The 24,121-nt window shown below is 31.7% G+C and overlaps 1 protein-coding gene across 1 annotated transcript in view; it reads right to left on the bottom strand.

The window, feature by feature from the left end:
* Nucleotides 1–1,313: 1,313 nt before the first annotated feature.
* Nucleotides 1,314–24,121, bottom strand: part of LOC129963659 (runt-related transcription factor 1-like) — a 50,969-nt gene continuing 28,161 nt past the window's right edge. The window contains exons 3-5 of the mRNA XM_056078154.1: nt 17,242–17,478; nt 5,838–5,999; nt 1,314–5,737 (exon numbers count right to left, since the gene is read on the bottom strand). Of these exons, the coding sequence (XP_055934129.1) occupies nt 4,863–5,737; nt 5,838–5,999; nt 17,242–17,478 (1,274 nt within the window). The 3' untranslated portion in view covers nt 1,314–4,862. The remainder of the gene's footprint in view (nt 5,738–5,837; nt 6,000–17,241; nt 17,479–24,121) is intronic.

The raw sequence follows: 24,121 nt of genomic DNA, 5'->3' as shown, positions 1-24,121 counted from the left end.
TTGTTAGATGTTACTGCGCTCTGGTTTGTATTATGTACTTATGAGTTGCCATGGAAACCCCGATTTGTAGATAACATAATGAATCTTTATTATATTTTTAATAGAAATAAATAAATTGTGATAGCGAATTTTCGCTCTCTACATATACTTCATACAAGTGAAGCCTCAGATAATGCTAAGCAGAGGAAAAGAAGAAAGTTGACTATTTGTGGGTGAATCTCGTTCTAGTTGTGGTCAAATGAAATATAAAGGAGTAGATTTTGGATCTCAATAACTTTAATGTGAATCAGGTACGAACGGGTATGAATTTTTGTTGTTCTCGAACAGAACTACGCCTTTTTCCATTCTAATCAATTTAAAAACAACGACATGAAATTTACAACGCCATTTCTTTATTTCCATTTCTAGGTCAGCTATGCCCATTCAATTTTTGATTTCGATTTTAGTGAGGATTTTTAAAGGTATTTAATTATGTAAGAAAAAGATTTATAATAAATTCATAAATAAAAATTATTTAAATGATATAGATCATTGTATTTCCTGTAAAGGAAGTCCAAAAATAAGAATACAATGCAGATATAGTCGGTTAATCTCTCAGAAGAATGTGGTGAGATACAAATCATGGGATAATAGACGAGTCTATTTCTTTGACTTAACTATTGCAATTCTGTTATTTCTCCAAAGTTACTGTGACATATCGATATAATATAATTGTAATCAAAACTATATTAAGTTGTAAAAAGCTGGCAATAGCTTATACTTGAGTCGCACGAGCCACTATGCTTGTATAAATTAATGTATATATTTTTCAAGGAGTAAAATGTTTCATTTGTATGAAAAACAGTTGTATTCAACTTAAACTGTAGTGTTCAGCAATTTTAGAGAACAATACATAAGTCTATTAATTAAGTTATGCATTTAGTCTATTTCCTTCATTGAATCTATTTCATTAAGTTATCAGCACAGTTGTGCAAATTATAAATCTGTTATTTATCCATAGTTGCTCTCATTTTACTCTCTTAAATTCTTAAATAAGCTCATCTATAGGAAGTCGAAAATCAATGGCGAAAACATCTGTATGAAATATATGCAAAGTATATGAACAAAAATATACATTAAATACACCTTAAAAAAACTCTGATCCAATAAGAATTTGTAATAACAAGTTAATATAAATAATTATAAAGGAGAAAGATGTAGGATCAATTCTCGTTGAAGTTAGTATTAAAGCTAGTGAATTCAAACAGACAAGGAGTAAATAAAAAAGATTTTCATTCTTGTAAAAAGTGTTTTTTATTCTCTCATGACACAGCATGATACTTACAAGATAATACATTAAAAGTAACTTTGAGTTTCGGTACAAAAAAACACCACGAGTTCAACTATCACAAATGAAATGTCATGGGAACAATATTTGAACTCTGGTGGAAATAAATAGCATGAAGGGATGAACAATCTCTCGCATGTTACAAAAAAAAGAAAATAAGCAGACTGGATATAATTATTTCCGTACAGTTCTGTATGTAAAAATACATAAATATTACAATATTTTAGTTCCTCAAAAAAATGCATTACCAAATGCATTTAAAAAAGTCTCTATCTTAAAATGAGGTAAAATATAGAATCAAGAAAGATTTTAAATCTTTTTCCAAAAAATTTTCCAACTAAATTTTGTTTTCTTATTTTTGAGAAATACTATTAATAGCTGATTATAACTTCTCTCGATTAAATGCACTTGAGAAAAATAATACAATACTAAAAAAAAAAAAAAAAAAATGTATTATTTAAGAAATAATTTGGAGCATAAATATTCAATAATTTATTAATAAATAAGAAATTTTTCATTATGAAATTAAAGTCAGTTGTGCGATAATAAGTATATAATAGGTAATATCAAAGGTAGAGAAAAATTTGCCAACTAAGGAGTCAGATATATTTCATTTTCAACCTTATTTTTTCTCAGGGCTGCTTAAATTTCAGGTTTCCACCCCTAATTGCGGTCAAAACAATGTGCTCACTACAAATCCATGTAGGTAAGGATCGTAAAGAAAATCATCTCTATTTCATTCTAATTTTTCAAAATTTTCAATAAAATTTAAATTTGTACAACTTTTATTAAAAATTAATACGATTTCATTAAAAAAATTTAAAATGCCCATAAAAATTTATATTAAATTTTCATTAAAAATTAAAATTATTTCATTAAATTTGGGCATATGCTCATTAAAATTTAGACAATTTTAACACAACTTGTTAAATAACTATTTAATTTTAATTTTTTATTGTTTAAAATATCATTTTCTTAATATATTTTTTAAATTTTGAAGTCGTAATTGAAATAAGTTTACGAAGCCCTTTTTTAATTCCAAAATTAATTTTGATCTATATTTCTCTAGAATATTTTGATTCTATAATTTATAAATTCTACACAACATTTAAAAATACAATAAATTAGCACTCATTCTAGTTCTGTTAAGAACTTTCTAGAAATTCCTCAAAAGAATGAAACAATAATTAAATATCTGAATGATGTACAATAACAAAACGTACAATAATAGAACGTATTTTACATTTCACAAATGCACAGTGACGTGGCAAAAAAATGAGTACTGATTATAAACAGAGATAAAAAAAAAAGTCACTTGTGAAGGGAAAGAAAAAATATCACAAGATTTCTTTGACTAAAGCAATATCTGACAAAAACACATCACAGATCAGTGTTACAAAAATCGGATCACTGATTACATAGAGTAGCACTGATAACGAATTTCTTTAAATAAAGCTTTAGAATGCAAAGAAAAAACATGCATGATATTTCCCTGCGCTTTGTTCCTTGTTATCATTATTATGCAATCGATGTCTTTCTAATAAACTTGGAAATAGATTAAATTTTGTTTAAAATGTCACAAATCAATTCTGAAACCATTTATATAACAACTGAACTCCAATTATCCAATTTCTGTTTATCCGGATCGTTTTGAGAGGGGGAAAAAAACTCTGCAAGTCGAATAAAGATAGAAAACGACTGATTTACTGATATTTTCAAGCACCGATATTTTAATAAAACATAGTGGTATGCAAAATGCAAACAATAGTGTTTTTGTAGTCATCAAATTAATATATTATTAGCAAAAAAAAAAAAAAAAAACATTCCCCTCAAGATACAATCTTTTTTTCCCGTCAATTATTCGGATTTACGAATATTCCATTATCCGGTCTGGTCCCGATTAGCCCGGAAAATTGGAGTTCTAAAGTATTGGCAAGAATTATAATATTAAATTATAATTCTTGGCTACAATTACTAATATCACAATTAGAAATGGGCTGTAAAATAAATAAGTTTTTCATTTAAAAAATATTTACTTAAAAAGTATATTAAAAGTGACATCTCAAGTTGAAAGCCATGAGCATTGTATAATTTTCCCTAGTTCCCAATAAAGTCCAAATATATTTAAAAGTAAGTTGTATATTTCAACTGAAATTAATTTTGAACAGTAATATCAGTATTCAATACAAAGAAGTTATAAATTTAAAATAAAAACTTGTCTTTTTTATTGAATTATTTCTATAGTTTCTAGATGATTAAAAACACGTGTGATGTCATTCATCAGCGATTCTGTTGCACTTAATTTTCTATGAAATCGTAACTTGAGATGTCACTAGCTGTAGTATGAATTTGATAATTAATTATGTATATTTTAAATAAATGCACTAAATATTTAACAAAATTCGCAAAAAACACTTATTAACTTCAGCCAAGGAATTTTCACTATTATTAGTGATTTAATGATACTTTTCTTTTTAAATTTCCCATGTTAAACCTTCTTGTCTCGCCTATAATAACATAGTTATTCTTACATGATATTTACTTCAAAGAAAACTAATTGACATTTTTGGCCGCTATATTGGTATTTAATTATTAATTAGTTCAAAATATATATACAGCAATTATAGCGGCCATATTTCTAAGCAGAACCATTACGGAACGGAAATATGTACAAACTCAATTCCTTTCAAAAACTTGTTGCTTACCTATATCTTTTATTTATATAAATATTTCAAACATAATAATTATACTTTCTTTTGACATTATCACATTCTGTAATCCAAATAACATTTTCTATTTTGTTTTAACAGTTTCACCAAAAGAAGCTCTGAAAAATTTGGGATATCCTAACTATAATTTCTTTGCATCAACTCCGAATTAAAATAACCTTCAGCTATAAGCAGTTCGTTAAAATATTCTAGATATTTACATTAATATCTAAAATAATAACATTCAAAGGCCATATACGCAGTAATCCCACTCTTTCAGATCTATAACGTATACATATAAACATGTATAAAATGTATAGGACGAAACACTTTCATCAACTTATGTACATACACCAATAACAGAAAGACAAAATAGTGTTCACCGGAACTTACAGAGAAACTCTTGCGTCAGTTAAGCGTCTTTCTCAATATATTTAGATTTAGAGTCAGAAATTCATAAGCAATCTGACTTGGATATATAACTTTACGTAAAAACATCATGCAGTTTTTTCTAGTAATCCGAGGCAGTTGGCAGCAATAGTCAATGGACAATATCTTCTGCGGCATTTATAATGCAGCTTGCATTGCTTGGAGCTTCTGCGGCTTGCATTGCTTGGAGCTTCTGCGGCTTGCATTGCTTGGAGCCGTATTGTAGTCTCTCAGGCAAGCTTTTAAACAAAGTTGAGTAACATTTTAAGAGAAACATAAAACAACATATCTGTCACAACCTTTACAAAAACTTTGCAAATACGAAACAGATTCCAATACCTTAAATGAAATACTGAAGAAAAGACAAAGAAATTTATAACAGCTAATGCTTAATTTTTTTAATATGGTCTCCACACATCGGATTGCACAATAGAGCTCGATGTAGTAGCAGGCGCGGTCACAGGTACATTTTGATAAATATTTGTACTTGTACATATGGGTACTTGGTCCTGCATCATTGGTACGTAAGACTGTTCTCTTTGAATGGGAACAGTGCCTGACAAAGAAAATGGCGATGACAGTGATGAAATAGCAGTTGTGACTGGAGGAGTCCGAAGCTCAGAATCGAGAATTTCCAGACCAAAAGATGATATGTCTGTGGATGACGGTGAAGACGAAGACGATAGAACACTGGCGGCCATTGTCAAAGGACCTGGCGTGAAGCCTGGATCATTCGACCCGAAGAGTTCTAAACAAGGCAGTTGGAAAGAAGATTGCATGGATGGTCCAACAGAAGATGTTGGATAACTTGTCGAAGACCCATAAGGTGGCAGAATAGAACTTGATGTAGAAGCTGTCCTGTTTAGAACACTCGACGACACCAAAGCTGCTGTTCCTGACTCACTGCTGTCCATTGCAAGCTCTTGGGAAGATTGCGCCTGGACACCTGATCCAGAATAAAACAAGGAAGAGTTGCCTTGAGTTTCTGATGAGTACAGCGGAAAACTTGGCGATAAAATGGATGACGACGTTGTCGTTAAATAAGGCTGTTTGAAATCACTGTGTAAGGCAGAACTGAGGTTACTCGTGGATGGAAGACTATGTTGATACGCTTTCTCATTGAATACATCTTGCTCAAGTTTAGGAAGTTTGAAATCTTGAGATGGCTTGGATGAAGATGGCAGAGGTTCATAATACAGTCCTAAGAAATCATCATTCGCAAGCTGTTGAGGCGGAAGTGGAGGGCCAGGACTAAACAGGGTTGGTGTTAATACTAGAAAATAAAGCAACATAGTCGTAATTAGATACCACTTGAAATCTGTGATCAGTCAATAATATATAAAACTAAAATGCATTTGATTAAAATAAGGTACCTGATGTAGTAACAAGGGGCGCGAGCTGATCTTCTGGCCGGCTAGCAAAAGAGGCAGTGGACACAGATGATGGAAGTAAATGCTGTGGGTACGGTGGGGTAGGCAAAGCATGCCAAGGTATATCGGAAAGAGTGGACGAATCCAAAGCTGAACCAGCAGAACCTGCAAGAAAGAAAAATATGGATTGTAAATACATAGTTTAAAGATACATTTCAACTTTAATAATAAATACAATATCAAGCAAAGTTTGTTTCGGTATGCCTATTTTTGACATGAAATGAATTTGTTGGCAAATAAATAAAATAATATGCGATTTATTACATTTATAAATGAAACCCTCGGGATCTAAAATTTTGGAAAGCAAAACAAATCTGAAATCCAGTCAAAGGACAGCTTTATTTTTAAAAAGAAATGAAGAGAGAGAAAGAACTCATCTGAGTCGCATTCTTTCTGCCGACAATAATTGGAAAGATTCGACGCAAGATGCGTTCGATACTGTTTAAAACCCTATTACTTATCCTAAACAAAAGAAAAATAGATATTTTATAAGATACGGAGGAGAAGGCTAAGATTTTCTCTAAATCTGACACATCTTCTATGAGTGACACAACGTTTTCCAATGCCTTTAATCAAATTCATGCATTAATTTGATTTTGCGCTTAGTCCGTTATTTTTTTTTTAAAGTATAACGTTAGCAATTCAATAAAATCATATCGAACAACCGCCAAGCATATTTGTTGCATTATTAAGCATGCACAATACTATTTTTTTTTTTCATAACGAATAGGTGCATTGTGAATTGAAATTCATTGTACTATGTACCAGGCAAGTATGCATCACACAATTTGTAAAGGAATTTTTCTTGGTAATATTCGTTATCTAAAAATTATTGATTATATCTGACCTCGAAAATTTTTATAATGCATAACATTTATAATACTGATTTTATTTGAAAAAAAAAATACACTTAACTTTTTCAAACGTTAGTTTTTAGAGACCCTCCATTAGAGAGTTGTTTCTTCAGAGTTATTTTCCTTTGTAAAAGAGGAACCAGTGACAAAGTAATTTTGATCATTCCCAGATTACCGAGAGACACGGTGTCTTAATTGACTGTTAATATGAAGAAGCACGCTTCTGTCTTAAAAATAAACCATTATCATACTATCAAATGTGATTTCTAAACGATATGTGATATCTCTGCAATGGGCAATAAGCGTGACCTGCCATTGATGAATCAACCCTTCCTCGTGTTAGGCGTCACTTATGAATCAGAATTTCATCCATCTCATCGTGATGATGATGAAAGGCCAGTCGGCGTCGGCCATCCTGAGTTTTTATAATTATCCTCAACCCTCTTTGGGCGCACGTTAGGGCTGAGCCAGGGATATAGATTGTCAACCGCAGCACAAGGCAACTTTTTACAAAACACCCTGGATGTTAATTTTTTTCTTCTTCTTCCAATATGTTTCTTCTTCTTTTCTCTACCATCTCCACCTGTCTGTCATTTGTTGTTTTTTATTCTTCTGTTCGAATTTTGCGGTTTTCTGCGGTAGGGCCCCGCTCTGCGACTCAGTGGCGGGAAAAGAGCGGAAATGACTTCTCATTCGAGTTTTCCTAGTGCCCCGGCCACTTCGGAGCCAGAGTTAAATAGGCGTTGTTTATACCGGTTGCTGCAACCCCCTCTTTTTTATAATGTTTTTCATACTTCTATAGGCGTTATATTATACCTCGGAAGAGTAACATAATAACTTAAACGTATCCTTTCAGGGAAATAATCTGTGATCTGCGAAGCGATGGGCTATTTACGGTGCACCCGGATGCCTTTTTTCCGCCGCCTTCTCCTACTCTCTCTCTCTCGACTTGGAGGATTAACTCGTCCAGATGAAACGAGAAGATGTCGAGAGTCGGAAGTGTATCAGAGTGTCTTTTCTTTTTTTCAAGGCTTTTCATCATGATGCTTCGGTGATTTTTGAAGAAAAGTCAAAATAAGAGGATGTCTTCTTTTTTTCTTTTGGTGAATTTCCAAAATGAATGCAAACAAGAAGGTCCCCGTCCACTGTTCACTTTCGTTGCCTGAACATTCTATCCTTTTATTAATATCGATAAAATAGGTACAAATATAATTTTCAAAACCAATTAGATTAGCTATAGTTGTGTAATTAGAGAGCACGGGGCTCTGGCAAAATTTTTATAGTGTGGCATTTAAAAGATTAAGTTCATCACATTACCTGATGGTATGGCATTTAGTAATACTTTAGTTCATGCACGTTTATTCAAAGCAATTGCACTGATTTTGAATGGCTCTAATTTCTTTGCTAACAATGAACAAAAAACTTCGAGCAAGACACAGAAAAAAGCTTACAGCCTTGCTTAAGTTTTGTCCTATATGATTTTTCCTAGTCACATGCGTAACATTGATATGTTAGTCTATTTCACATCAAACACTATGAAGAATATTCATCTGGAAGTTTGCTTTGCGTTACCTTTTGTACAATAACGTGATTTTTTTTAACGTAGATTTACTTGTTTTTAACGTTTTACTTGAACGCATCACCAAATATACGTTCGATACCCGCCAGAATGTGGCGATCTAAATCTTCAGAAATTGCTTCTTGCGATTTCATTCCATTGAGAGATGTCGTAGACTCTGTCAGAATGTCTTCTTTTCTAGCAAAATGAACGAATTGAAAGTATCTGTTGAAAATTGTTTCTTTAGAAGTGTAATAGGCTACCGCATGACTATTACGCGAGTGACTAAGCGAAATTATTACGCTACTAAACAAAACTTTCAACTTTCTTCTATATTCTGTTCAAATTTATTTTACCATAATAATTAAATGAAGTTTCAACCATTTAATCCTGTGTTCCTGAAGAATAGGACAGAGTCAACCATTACCGGTCTCCGGTGGTTTTTCGGTCTTTGTCCCCCTCCCACAACAATTGCTTCACTCAGCTGTTTTTACGTAGATCTCTAAAAGCAATAATCAATAGCACTGGATTGCCTTGAAATGCAATATGGCATTCCAAAAACGATGTCGAAGTACAGCTCAATGAATTTGCTAATGTTACAGTGGGTTAAAATATGGTTTAATTAAAGTTAAATATGGGAAGTCAAAAAGTACAGCAATATGATCTACTGATTTATTTTAAGAGTAAGTTTACAACAATTTTCGCCAGTCTGTACGGAAAAGTTCAGGAAGAACATGTTTAGAAAATGGCAACAACAATAGCAAATAGATGCGCCTGTGTCTCAAAAGTTGATCAGTAATATGAGAAACAGTAGAATTCTAAAAAGCAATGAAAGCGATTCTGAATAATTATCAAAATATTTATCATAAAACGCTCTTAAAAAATGAAATTCCATTCATCTTCGATCTTTCTTTACTCTTTTATCTAAATTACCTATCGATGTTTAGTAAAACGAGTTGAGTCGCACATCTCCATCGCTTTCGAATCGTCAGTGTTTTGCAGTTGAAACGTAAAGCACGAATCTTAAAACAAGGAGATTTTTCTTAACTCATGAAACTGCGTTTCTTTTCCATAAATCTTTTTCAAACTTCATTTATTTTATTATTATTATCTTTAATTATTTCCTTACAAGCGAAACAGATGACGTGGTTTCACTGCTAATCCATTATAATTTCACTCCATTCATTTAATAAATCTGTCTGTTCAGAAACCAGACAGCAAACAGCTTTCTTTATTCCTCTCCATAGTTTATGGGCCGAAAGTTAATGACGCCACATTTCATAGCTTTAGGACCAAACTTTCCCTTCTACTTAACATAATAAAGAAGAAATCGTTAAGCTCGATCATTTTAAATAAGCAGACAACTTTTTACAGACGACTAGATTAGATAGTCATAATATGGAGAAGAACTGAAATTACAATTTCAAAATTAAAAAGCGTGACACGTGATTCCATAGAGATGAGTTATCAAATATGTCAATTAAACAATATGAATAATGTTGGCCATTTTTTTTTTTATTTTAATTTACAACTCACAGCACAATAACAACCAAGCAGCCATTTGAAGTCTGTTAAATAAGATGCGGTGAGTAAGGGGGGGGGGAATACCTAGCTCGGTAAGAAAGAATTTTCTAGCAATAGACAATGAAAAATAGTTACCATGTAATTAATATAATGTGAAGTAATGATATTTTTTCGTAATAATGAACTACAAACATCTGAATGTAATAAGTTTTAAAACAGACTTTGTTTCCGCAAAAACAACGATAAATCAGAGCTATCACGGGGAAATGCTATTATATAACATTCGTAGCAACGCAAATTTTACTTTAAGAAAATAAGTTATTCAAGGCCAGATAAAACAACGAGATATAAAGACTTAAAAATGCTGTTAAACATAACACAGAATTCATAAACAAACTCTTTTAACTGGCAAAAAGAAAATATTTTATGATAATTAATGAATAATTAAAAATTAAAGGAATAAAAAAATTAATTTAAACATTTATATGCTGGCTGAATATCTTGAGAGAGTTGTGCCAATTTTATTACTATTCAAAAAGTCAATTGTTTTTTCTAGAAAAATTTCTTTCGTTTAGAAAGATTACAGTAGACAATATGATTAAATTATATAAATTAAATTTGTTATTTTAATAATTCGACATGCATAAAATTTTTATATATGTTTTTAATTAATCTCTTGACTTATGAATTTATGCAATTTCCAATTAAAATAACAATTTATTTAGGATATTTATTGTCGTATCAGACAATATAGGAACGTAAAGTTATTTTTGTCTCCAAGTCATCGTTTGAATTTGTTTGTTTGTTTGTAATTAACTATTTATTATCTTGTAGAAGATTAGATGTATCTTATATGTATTCCAGTTGTCTAGTAGTACACAAATACTGCACGATATTGTAAGATGTTATAAATATTCGCAAAATTGTATAATATTGTGGAATGTTGATTGATTTTATATAATATTGCATATTATTGTGGAATGTTAATTGATATTATATAATATTGCATAATATTGTGGAATGTTGATTGATATTATATAATATTGTGGAATGTTGATTGATATTATACAATATTGCATAATATTGTGGAATGTTGATTGATATTATATAATATTGCACAATATTGTGCAGAGAATATGCTACCTGGGTTTGGAACAGTCAGTCAATCAGTCTAACTCTTATGGAAAAAAAATTCCATATTGTTAAAAGAAATTATTAAAAAAAATCACTTAATTGATAAAATAAAAAAAATGTCTGTATATACGTTTAGACATAATTTATTTTTGACTTGAAACGAAACAAAACCCGGATGCGAAACGAGAACAGAGCGTCTGAGGAAAAAGTGGTGCACGCACCTGTTTTTTCGTTGTTTCTAAATAAATACTAGACGGAAAAAAGAACTTTTGTTTTCCTTTCCTATTCCTGTTCCTCCACCTTAAGATGCACCATTGCGGATTGACCACATCCCTGGCAATCCTCGCATCGTTAACCCGAATGTGTCTCTGGTCGAACAATTGCGGAATAAGTGTGACCTATAAATCAGAAGTGGGATTCGATCTCTCCCGGTCCCACCCCTGATGAGCGGCAGGAAATATGCATAGCAGTCACCTACTGAACAGGTTGTTGGCGGCACCTGCCCATCCCCAGCAAGCAAGGTGACTTGCCACGCGCCAGCAAGGTCGGTGACGAACCAAGGTGACTCGGGGAGGGACAACAAAGTGAAAAAAATGGCACGAGTTTTTAACGAAATTATTGCTTTTTGTCAGTTCGGTGAGTTTGCTCCCAAACCGCACGTGAGGGTACTTGTGAATTTTTTTCGAGCAGTGTACTGCTTAACATTCGATCGTGCAAGCTTCATCATCTAAGAAACGGATTGCAATTTTCGATGTTTACATTTTGTATAAGATGTCTAAATTAAATTAGATTAGCTGTTACACACGCGCGCGCGCGCCTGTTTACATCGCGAATAAGAGCACAGTGACAGAAATGTTTCCCTTCAGTGATTTTACTAAAAGATTCTGATAGATATTTCTTTGTGTCACGTGTCAATTTAGGCAAGGGAATCTTAGGTGTCTTTGAAAAGTATGTGTGAATGCTAGGGATTTTTATCCTTTTGTTCTTTGTAAAAGAACCACGGAATCAGCAGTTTTACTATGTGCTTGTTAGAATTAATTAAATAAAGAAGTGGGAATTGATTAGGAAATAAGAGAATATTTTAAAATAAAGTTAACATGGACTAAATTAAGAGATATCATTACTATATATGTAAACTTCGGCAATAAATCCATTATAATCTATCTATTTATATAGACATAAAATATAGATAGTTAGTTATATCAACGTCCCGTTTTAAGCAACACTAAGGCTATTTTGAGACGGATCTCGTCACTTTCAACCACGGTCAAATATCGAGAACGACACCTGAACTGGCGCCCCCCTCTCCACACCACGCCACACCAGCGGGAGGTCGCTTGGCCTTGATGGATTTAATGGGCAACAGAGCCCCTTACACGACAGTTCTTCGGTGGAAGTGGGTCTCGAACCTGAAACCCTACGGCTCAAGAGCCGAGACCTTACCACCAGGCCACCGCGGCCCTAAGGTGGAGATAGATGCATATATACAATTGAATGTCCATTTGTTTGCATCTTCTACGATTCCTCATCCCTCGATGAATTCAAACGCAATTTGGTACACATGTTCATTATTATCAAGAAGGATCTGCTGCGCTATTGAAAAGTTTCCACGTCTCTTTAAAGAGAGTGAAAGGGGAGGTTAAAAGAATTTTCGTTTTCCCGTCATAATATCTGAAAAAGTCGACACACAAAAAATTATTTTTTTCCAATCCTAAAATTCAAAAAATTAACTTTATAGTGATATCAATTCTGCTATCACTTCATATTTCTCTGATTTTTAATTAATTTTTTTCAAAATGAATTTAAACCTAATTTGGATCAACACTTATTCTTTTTCTGTAAGACAAGAGTATATGTGCCTTGATTTCTCTTACATTTATAGAAGAGCCAATAGACGCAAGTGGAGCCGAGGATATACAGTCTAACTCTTAGAACAGCTAGAATATTAATGCGCAGCTATACAAACCTTTACAATTCTAGCTCAACAAGAGGTAAATGAAAAATCGATAAGAAATTTCATATTTACAAAGAATTTAAGTTAAATGAGAGCATTTAATAAATATATTAATATGAATCCTATTTCATTAAAAATGACAAATAATTATATTAAATGTAACAAAATAAAAAATATTTTCTAAGCATCAAATGCTTTGCATTCTAATTTGTTTGTCTACTTTAGTTGTATTAACGTTCCATTTGGAAGCAATATTAGAATCATTTTAGATCGGATCTCATTATTCTGAACCTCGCTCAGATGACGAGGACGATACAAGAACTAGCATTTTCTTTCTCCAAACGTTTCCACTACACCAAAGGGAAAAATTTTTCGCGAATGGTGTCAAATTTTACATGCACTTGATCAGTGTACACGATGGATCTTTAGTAGAATCGGATTTTATATCTTGAATCTCCGACCCCGACTTCGAGATATTTTTAGAGGGAATCATGGCCTTTATGACAGTTTTCAAAGTGCCATAAACATTACTTTGGGATCAAGAATAGAAAACTAGACTTTTCTCAAACAACATCCACCAATCTACCAGTACCAAATCGATTCCATTTATTTATATCTACGGTGACCATCTACAATGATCATGAAACTTTTCCCAGAATTCCTCCACCCAATCAACGCAGCCAACAGCAAAACCAAAATTAGAATCGAAAAATAAGCAACGAGTCGTTGATCTCATCAGAGCAACAATTAGATGCAATAATTCTTAATAACTGATCTACCAGCTGGGCGGACACACCCAAGGCGCAAGGTCAAGAGAATAGCGACTCGTTTTCAGGTCACAGGTGAGCAGGACCCTTCTCTGCCGCATCGTGTCCATATTCCTGGAAGTCCGCCGTGTGATCCGACCGACTTGGTCGACTTTCCATTTCGGAAGTAGGTCGGGCAGCTGGGTTTTTCCTTGTCTCTTTCTCCTCGTTGAAAAATGATGTCTTTAGAAGACTTCAAAATAGCCGTCCAACCCGCAACAGGTAGAAATCGGAATCTAGCAATGGTATTGTGCGGGGAATATATAATTGATAATGTTTGTGAAATTTGTATATTAATTCATTTTTGTGGTCAAAACTCGCAACCTGATTATTTCAAAGAGAATTGTTTTCAATTTTTAACCAGACGAGTTTCGTTAAAATAATGATGATCAATGAATAAAATTATGTTCTAAATTTAGACCGCAAGATATTGATAGTTATTTCAAATAAGGTCACGGTTCGAGACCCGATTCCATCAAAATTATCCCTTGGGCCCCGTGCATAAATGTTTCAATCATCGGAAGCAAATGTCGCTTTCCTGTTGTGGCGTAAACGTTTGAAGGGAGAAAGTGTTCTCGTCTTCTTGACAATGTTAAAAAAGAAGAAGCATGTCCCATTATAGCCTTTGGACAACCTTAAAATGTAGCGTTAATCAAATAATCTGATATGATAAGATTTTTAAATGTTAAGTAAAAAAAATTAATTAATTAAAATAATATTATTGATGGCACGAGAATATTTAAACATTGTGCTATTTTGTATTATTTTATATTATATTATACTGTATTATTTTTAATCATTTTAGAAGCAATAAGGAGAAAAATTATAGGCTGTATTTTTTATCACTATCGTTTGGGTCTAAAATTCAAATCAAATGATTAAATTCAACCGAATAATCGATTATACTAATCTTGAAGGTCAAAATAAACCTTAAATTTGGGTATGAAAAAAATTTAACTAAGCGATATAGTTTAAAATATCTTATTATTATTTTTTTTGTCGTTTAAATGATAACTAGGGGGGATAAAATGATATTGAAATTCACTGTCTCTATGTCTCAGTTGTGTTCCAATGGAAATTAAAGCCAAATATCATCATTTAAAATCATGATTTTTTTATTTGATTTTTATAAATTGGTTGCAAATATGATTTAGACCCGCCCCCACCCTAAAAAAAGATTTTAAAAAAACCTACAATGTAAAAGCAAGGTAAAAAAGTACGATGGAGAAAAGTAAGAAATAAATGGGGGAAAAAATTAAGAATATTTTGAATTATAGTAATTATTACAAAAAATTCATTTATAAAATATTTAAAATCCTACTCTCATAAAAAAAATCAATACAAAGTAAGGAGAAAATACTAGAAAAAGGAAATAAGAAAAGTTGAAAAACAAAAAGAACAAATTAATTAATAAGTTGGTTTTCTTTATTTGGTATTTTGATTTTAAAATAACTTCCTCATTTACAATAAGAATAAATCATAATTTTTTCATATAAGATACAAAATTTCCTTTTTAGTAAAATCGTTTTCAATAAATCAGAGATCAGATGCAAGAATTGAATAAACCGCATCGCATCGTGAAGAAAGTAAGAACACGCCGAAGAATCCCGACCTACAAACAAGTCCCGCACACGTGTCCGCGCCCCCTGCCCAAAACAACTAGTCCTTCTGAAGGCTGGCATCGATGATTCAAGACTATTGTATTGCGTGGGCCGCTTTACAATGCCTCACTGACCCCAACCTACAGCGTTTGCACGCCGGAAGTGACACTTCGCGATTCAATGAGCATTCCAGCTATCAGCGCTTTTTTAATACCGCGCTTGTTTGGTCTTTGCCTATCAGGAAGGGTGGCTTCCTTATCACAATGCTGCTTATGTTTTAATACAAATCACAACATTTCTTATACAGACTAAATTTATGTGTTGATTCATTGCCGCTGATGCACGATCAGCAACAAAGGCGAGAATCGGGAGCTATTCTTGTGTGATAAGGGATTTCAATCGAGGATGAAATCTTATTCACTAGATTATTGGAATAAATGAATCGGTTTAGGATAATGAAATCTTGCAGAAAAGCATTGTTTATTATGAATATAGAAAGTGATAGTCGGGAATTTAAAATTTTGTATAAATGGTATCTGTATTTCCGATAGAGAGAATAACAGGAATAGAATATTTTTTAATGTATCCAATTCGAATTTATTTTTAAGGATAATGCTTTTATCTCCACCCCCCCCCTTACTTTTCCCTCTCTCTCACGATTACATTTCTATTTATTATGAAATCATTAATTTTATTTATATTGATTTTTGTACATACATTATTTCGATTATAAATAAGACCTTTTACCAAAATGTACACTTTAATAATATTTCGTTAATTTATTATTTTACAAAATGTAACCAAAATATAACACGATATCTATCAAATTTTTACAAGAATGTTACCTTTATAAAAAAAAATGCATTCATATAAATAAATTATGAAGCAATTAAAAAAATATTAAACAAATTAGAAAATTAATTTATTGAATTTATCCATTTATAGAGAATATAAAATTTAACTAGAGACAATATTTAAAATATTTTTAAAAAATATCAAGATTATATATCAAATTTTGTTTTAATCTTTGCCATTATGATTACCAAAGAAAAAAAATTAATACATGTTTCAACTTTTTCTGTTTGTCTTTAAGACTGCAAATGCTTCAGTATTTTCTAATTTTTCCCACGGTACATATCAATCTGCTTTCATGCAGTATTTAATAATAAGATGATACATAATATAACAAGAATATTATGAGTAAAAAAAAAAAAGAGTAATAATATCGTTAAAAAGGGGTTTATACATTAACAAGTTCCATTATAACCCTTTCACAGACAGTGTCACGTCTGGCTAATGCAAGGAATTACAGAGTTAAAAAAAATATTTAAATATGACATTAAGCTAATTAGTTTAGTTTTATTTGCATCCCGCTGTGAAGCAACATGAAGGTTATTTTAAATCGGATCTCATTATTTCGAACCGTGGTCAGATGATGAGGATCGCAGTTGAGCCGGCACTCTCTCTTCAATTTTCATCGTTACAACAACGGCGATGATCATGAAATCAAAGCACCGATCAATTTAAAATGCACGAATAACTTAGCCACATTTCAGTATCTCAGACATCCATTATGGTATTATATGGATTGAAAAAACAAAAAAAAATGTTCTAAATGGATCGCACAATCTGACTAAAAAATTTAATAAATAATTAGGTCAAGAAGTTAACGGACAAATATTAATAAATAAGATAAGGGCTCAAAAGTTATATAATAGCATTACCAAGACGACTCTTATCACAAACGATGTCACCAATATGAGATACTTCTGGGAAGATACTAAAGTTGGACCACCAGCTAAGTTTACAAATCCATCCACAAAAGGGACAAAAGTAGCAGTCCAGCGTGACCAATGCTATTTGCGGAAGGTTCAAAAACAATTTGTAAGGCACACAATGAAAAATCGGGCTCTTACCGTGTGTCGAGGAGGAGGTTGTCACCGTAGGCACTTTGGAAGGCAATTCAACGGGATTCCACTGTCTTTCTTTCTTTACTGGTTCAAAGGCATCGCTCCAAGTGGATTCGGGCAGTGACAGAGGTACAACAGGTGGGTCGGAAGACACCTGGAAATTGATAAGATCCACCTTGGGTGAGCTGCTAGGACTACGACTGCTGCGAGGGGAAAAGGATTTCATCTGCAAGTGAGGCAGACCTGTTGGGTGAGAAGAAAAAGAAGTTTAATGTCAGTGTCCATGGGATTGAAATCCTAAAGATTAAATTGCTTTATGTTTCAAACTAGAGAGTGAATAGTAATTATTTTTGTTTCTATAAATGTCATTTAAAAAGAAACAATTTATAAATTATCTTTTTAATTTATATATATATATATATATTAAATAAATAAAAAATTGAAAAAAAAAATATTCCCTGACCCAGACTCTGAAAGTGGGATAAGTAAAATGTTTAAACGAAATGGAATTTTTAAATTTCTAAAGTAAAAAACACACTCATGGGAATCACAATAAAGGTGCATGATCAAACTTTCGCTATATTTAAGTGAAAAAAATCAAATAAATGAATCTACTGATCCAAATCTGTTCAGGGTAAAAATTCTAATTTATCTGTAATTTAACAGAGAGAGAGAGAAAAAAAGAGATAAGTGAATTTAAAATCAAACTATTTTTCAAAATATTTCATTACTAAAAATCTTTCTCATAATTTTTAAAAATCTATTATAAAAAAATAAGCTTTATAATTATTATGACTAAAATTCAGAAAATAAAATTCTATTTCCCATCTATAAGCTAAGAGAAATTATTCATCAAATGAAAAAGCAGTTTAATTGTAAAATCTGAAAGAGTATTTAAACTATAAAATATATTACTTATTACAATAGACTATAAAAAAAAGCAGTTTAATTGTATAACATTGATTTGTAAAGACCAAAAGAGTATTTAAACAACTAAGGATATTATTTATTTATAAGAAACGGATTGCTTAATTTTCGCTTTAGATTTTTATGCAATTTGGATTTTTTTTTTTTTTTTTTAAATCCAAAGAGTTTTATCAGTTCTCGATGTGAAACAAAACCCAATGCGTTTGTCTTCTGAAAATAAACGAAAGTGAAAGGGCTACGTGATACAAAATTCACAGAAATAGCGCAATCCTCACTTATCTACAAAATTTTGTACTTTTTCAAACGCTCCGAAAGTGTAAATAGTGTGAGCGCAATAATTGAAAAAAAAAATCGTTTGACGGAAAAGGAACGTGGAAGCAACGTTTTGTATAAAAGTATATACGTGGGAAAGTAAATAGCAGTTATAAATGCGAAAATCTTAAAAATTTGAAATAATTAGGCTTTCCCGTTCAATTGGAACACAAAATAAACTTACATTTAGCCACCCTTGAAAACCTCCTTTATCTACAAAATAGTAATTTTCTCTCTTCTGACCACCTCATCACGCCCAATGAATTGTAGTACCAACTCTCTAGAGCATAGAACTCAACCGCAGATCTATTCGTGGTGTTTTGGCCTATCGTAGTGTTGGGTAAAATCAGTACTAACAATTATTTAAATAATTTTTTTAATATATCACGTTTTTAAAACGTATTAAAATGTTTGTGATTATGAATTAATCTGAGTAAAATGATTAAATGATTGTGAATTTTTAAAATTCTCACTCACAAATTTTTATGGCAAACTGCATGGGTTATAAATCCGCATGGGGCTAGGATAAATTATTTAATACTTTCTTGTTTTAAAAATGTGTTATATTATTTGTATTCAAATAATTATTCGATGCTTTTTAATCTTGTGTGTGAAATTCTGCAATCGATTCTAAACAAAATATCTATCTGTCAGACATTTAAAAAAATGGCAAATATTAGGATTCTTTATTTATATTCGTGAAGAACTATAAGTATCATTTGCCCCCCCCCACCCTTCCAGTGGCGTAGTGAGAGTAAACAGTGTGAGATGTGATCTTTTTTACACCTTCAGGATATTTCTCTTTAAAATGTGACATACACATACGGATATTTTATCGCCATACAGATGTCTTAACTTACGATTCATGCTTGGGGCATCTCCCCCTCTCACGATTCATTCAGGAATTGCCTAAAACTATGAAGAGTAAGTTTTGTAAGAATTAAAACCAATAGATTATGTCGGTAAAATAAAAACCTTCAGCCAGTCAGTTTTTCAGGACCGATCAATTATCACAAACATAAATAATTCTCGATTATTCTACGAAAGATGCAACACTGGCACATTAAACAGAGAGAGAACCTCTGACAATCCCTAAATACGATGCGGTGTCTTTTGATATATTAGTCGAAGCAATTTGCCTCTTTCATTTTTAAACACACTATTTATCTTTTGTTACAAGGTGTCGGCGCTGGCAAAAGAATTTGAATCTACCTGAAGATTCCCGGAAGAAACGAGTGAACCTCCCATGATGCAAGCGGACCAATCGTCCTTCTCGTTCTATAAAAGGGCCGCGGACAAGGTTGCCAGTTGTGAAGTCATTTCCGTTGGCCAGCATTCCCTGAATTCCAGCCTCCGCCGGTCGAGCGGGTCTTTTGAAAAAGGTTCGCTCCAGGAAAATCGTTTGCACCATGCCTTCAGGGGGTGCGGGAGAATGCCTTTTTCGATCGTGAGTTCGTTTTGGGAAAGCAGGTGATCCTTTTTTGGTTGTTTTAGAATTCGTGTGGATCGTCACGGGCGCTCAGATGGGATGGGATGGGGCGTTTTCGAGAATATTGAATGATACTTTTTGTCAGAATAAGGTTTTTCAATTAAGAATTTCGAAGAAAATTTTAATTTTTTGATGTTTTTGTTCATACGTTCTTAACTTGTTTCTTACAGCTAATTTTAAATTCACAGAAAAACTTTATAAAGTTTTTTTCTCTCGCAATCGAATATTGAGGAGAAAATTTTTGACGCATTTCTAAAGTTTAGAAAACAAATGATAAGATAATGTATTAATTACTGATAACTAACAAGATTCAAAACTAGATATTTAGGAAATTTGCTTGATTTTCTGGGGTAGAATTTTACCCTCCTAGGAAAATGTTGAAGAACAACAAGGGGGGGGGGGCTATGTCCACGTTTTTATGATCAAAGTATTTTTCCATAAGAGTCCATTTAGGGTCTTTATTCACAGATCAAGTTTACGCATTAGAAAAATGATTGTAAAAATAAGGGCTATTTATTTTACATGTAAAATGAATTTTTATAATTCCTTATGATTAATAATTATTTATTGCACATTAACTATTATATTCGTGAATTTTTCAGTTATAATATTGGATATTATAAACAAAAATAAAGTATATTTATTTGTAATTTTCCTCTAAAAAATCGCACAATGTGATCTCCTGTTGAAATTTCCAAATAAATTATAATAACACCTCAAAAAATTATAAATTATTATAAAATATGGTAGATTTTAACTGGCTGGCTTTAATCAATCTTTAATTACACCTCTTTGAATGAAAATTACTTTGCATGAAATAATTGTACATATCTGACAACAACAACAAAAACAATCAGATAAATTTATCGCATAATGTCGTGTATTACATGAGCATGAATTAACTCCATTAATAATCTAATTTAGTTAGATATTTGATTGGATTAATATTTTTGAAAAAAAATAGCTATTTTCAAAAAAAGGGGGGAGACAAAAATTGTTTGCCCATCCTATTAAGAAATTTAGAATGTTTGATGGAATAGGCAAGTAACACATTAAGATTTAAAAAATTAAGCAATCAATTAATATCATGAATTTGAAAGATTCATTAAGGTGTCAAGAATTAAATTAATTGGCATTAAATACGAAATTCTTAATTCCCTATGTATTTTCCCAAGTTTTATTTCATTTCTAATTTTTGAATCTAATTATTTAATAAATTTGATTTTTCTTAGAATTTCTTTTTTTAACATCCGCTATCCAATGAAACGGATGCCAAATCAAATAATGAACTTTTATTGGAAGAAAACAAAACAACAACAAAAGCAAGGAAATGCATCATTGTTTGACACAACCAGATGTTTCACGTGATAAAGAACTTCCCGGCCATTAACTACTAATAGCGCAAGACACCAAAAGAAATCCGAATCCAATACCCAAAATGTCAAAGACACTGGCTCGTTAGTCAATCATGACTAAAGCGGCTCCGAAGAAACACACTCCATCCTGTCACACCTTTTGTTCCACAGACAACGGAATTCCGAGGAGGAAAAACAAAGTCGAAATTCATCAACAGTCCGAAAAATCATTGAAGTATGCGAAAAAGATTTGTTACTATGTTCGCTCGTTTCTCCTCTGTTAAAGCGGCGCAGAGGAAAAAAGCAATTTGATGAGCAGCCGCTCACTTTATGAGTGGTCACACAAAAATGACTCAAAAATGTTTTCTTACTAAACTCTTGTGCAAGGCCGGAAACTAGTTTGCGGCAGGGGGGGGGGGCATACATTCATTGCAGCGAATGCTAATGAATTTCGGTTTAGAGTCTATTGTGTGTCGACAGATAGATACTTGATTGCATACACTGGAACAATGGGTCTTCAAAGAATTATAATAAGAAAGCATACCGTGCCTTTTTTTTTTTTTTTTTTTATGGCAAAGACATACATCTTCTCTTGGAAGCACCGACAGATTTAAGATTACGTGTTAGGAGTCATATTCCTTTTCCTTTTGAGAATAGGTATGAAATGTTTTTAGAACTATTTAGTGGCGTAGCGACAGAAAGGGGCAAGGATGTCCCGGGCGCCAGTCTTAAGTGGTCCCATCGGGACAAAACACTAATGCATTTATATTATCTTTTTAATATGAAATATCAGGAAGAGGCGAAAAAATAATACCATGCTGCGAATTTTATATTTACTGAATTTGATGACAACTGGGCGCGAAAAAAATTATTATGCCTTGTGCGTTTGTTTTTCTCGCTACGCCACTGATCCAAGATTATCTTGTTCTTTATTTATAAGATATATTCATATTAAAAAAAATTTAAATATTAAATATATTATATCAAATATTTTTAAACCTATCTGCTTATTAAATTAAAAGGGGATTATTGTCCTCTTAAAAAACAAAATTATACAGTGTAGGTTAATGTTGCATGGACACACTTTCAACATAGGAAATAATTCTTTAAAAAAAATGTAAAAATGTTTCTATTTAGAGGGGGGAAAAATGCTTTAAAAGCGTACACAAATTTAAGAACAAAAACAATTCAAATATTGAATAGATGACATTTGAAATTAGCAATTTGAGATAATAAATGCTACTTTTGGTGATATTTTTAAATAATTAATGGGTTCATTTTAATGTAATATTAAATTAATTTAAATTTAATTTAATTGTTATTAATTCAATATTAATATTAAATGGATTCATTACTAAAGAAGATGATGCTTTATGTTACGTTCATATAAAATTTCTGCTTTTGGACTGAGCTCTTTGGAAACTTGGTAGCAAATGATAAAACTTCCAGAGTGGAAATTCAATTTATAGACAGTCCCCTTCTCACCGAGCTATGACACACTCTTTCTTGAGAGATGCAATCCGATTTAACGGAAATTAAGAATGAGTGGTTTGAGTATTCAAATCACGACCGCCGCTCACGAATTAACTGCTGTTTTAATCCATGATGATAAGATAGGATATCGGTCGGCGCTGTTTATCCATCATCGCCGAAGATATTGGATGACAAGCATTAGTCATTTTTAATTTGACCGGGAGAAATGACATTTCCTTCAATATGTTATAAAACTGCTACTGTAATCATTAAATAAGTACTATCTGATTTCTAAGTGAACGCAAGCTTCCTGAATTTCTTCTATACACATCTAAAATAAACGTATGAAGAAGCTTTTTTATAAGGCTGCTTAGTTTTTAATATAAACAAAACAAAACAAAAATAGATCAATAAGAATAAGATATTAATAAATAAAAAGTTATTCAAATGACGTCATCATAAAAGCAATAATGAAGATTATTCTAAATTATTTTGGATTATTAATAATAAGGAATGTGACAAAAATATTGCCACTTTTTACGTAACAAATTCAAGCACGTAACCACATTTAGGGTCAACAGCCATGTTTTAAACAACCCGGATACAAGAAGCACAAAGTGAAACCCGAAAGTTTTATATAGTTCCTGATTGATCTACGAACAGGTTCCGTTTCGTAAGAGTATTTGCAAATCGAAATCGTAAATCGGATTTGTATTTTTTTTCAGTACTATTTTCACTCAAACGGTTATAAAAATTACACATAAAATAAAAAAAAAGTATTCAATTAAATATAGCACATGATGTAAAAAAAAAGGATAATATGTACCATTATTATATGAAATTATATTTGTATATTATCATATACAATGTATATATACAATAGTACACCAATATGTACCATCATTATATGAAATTATATTCAGATTTAAATTTAGTTTTGGTATCATAAATTATATAGCACATAAGTCGAGAAAAAGGTGTAAAATTTAAATTTTGCACAACAATTTTAAACCAATTTTTTTCTCAATTTATTTTACTGTCCCGTTTTGAAAGTAGAAAGCCTGTTCTAGGACTTACCTTGACACTTTGAGCCATGATCAGATGATGAAACAACGCCAATTAAAAGTGTTAATACATGATTAATACAAGACAGAATCGTACAATCTTCATTTGAAATATAATATAAAATAATTTAGAAACTATACAATTATATGCTTAAAATCTTTAAAAATTGAACATATTTTAATAATTTGCAAGTACCTCATTTCGAATTATTAATTTTCCTAAACCATGATTTTTTAATTAAATCTTTTTGAAGAAATATTACTTG

The sequence above is a fragment of the Argiope bruennichi genome, chromosome 3 (genome assembly GCF_947563725.1).
Source record: "Argiope bruennichi chromosome 3, qqArgBrue1.1, whole genome shotgun sequence".
In the NCBI taxonomy this organism is placed as follows: Eukaryota; Metazoa; Arthropoda; class Arachnida; order Araneae; family Araneidae; genus Argiope; species Argiope bruennichi.
Note: the sequence above shows the minus strand (reverse complement) of the source record. Positions and strands in the feature narration are given on the sequence as shown.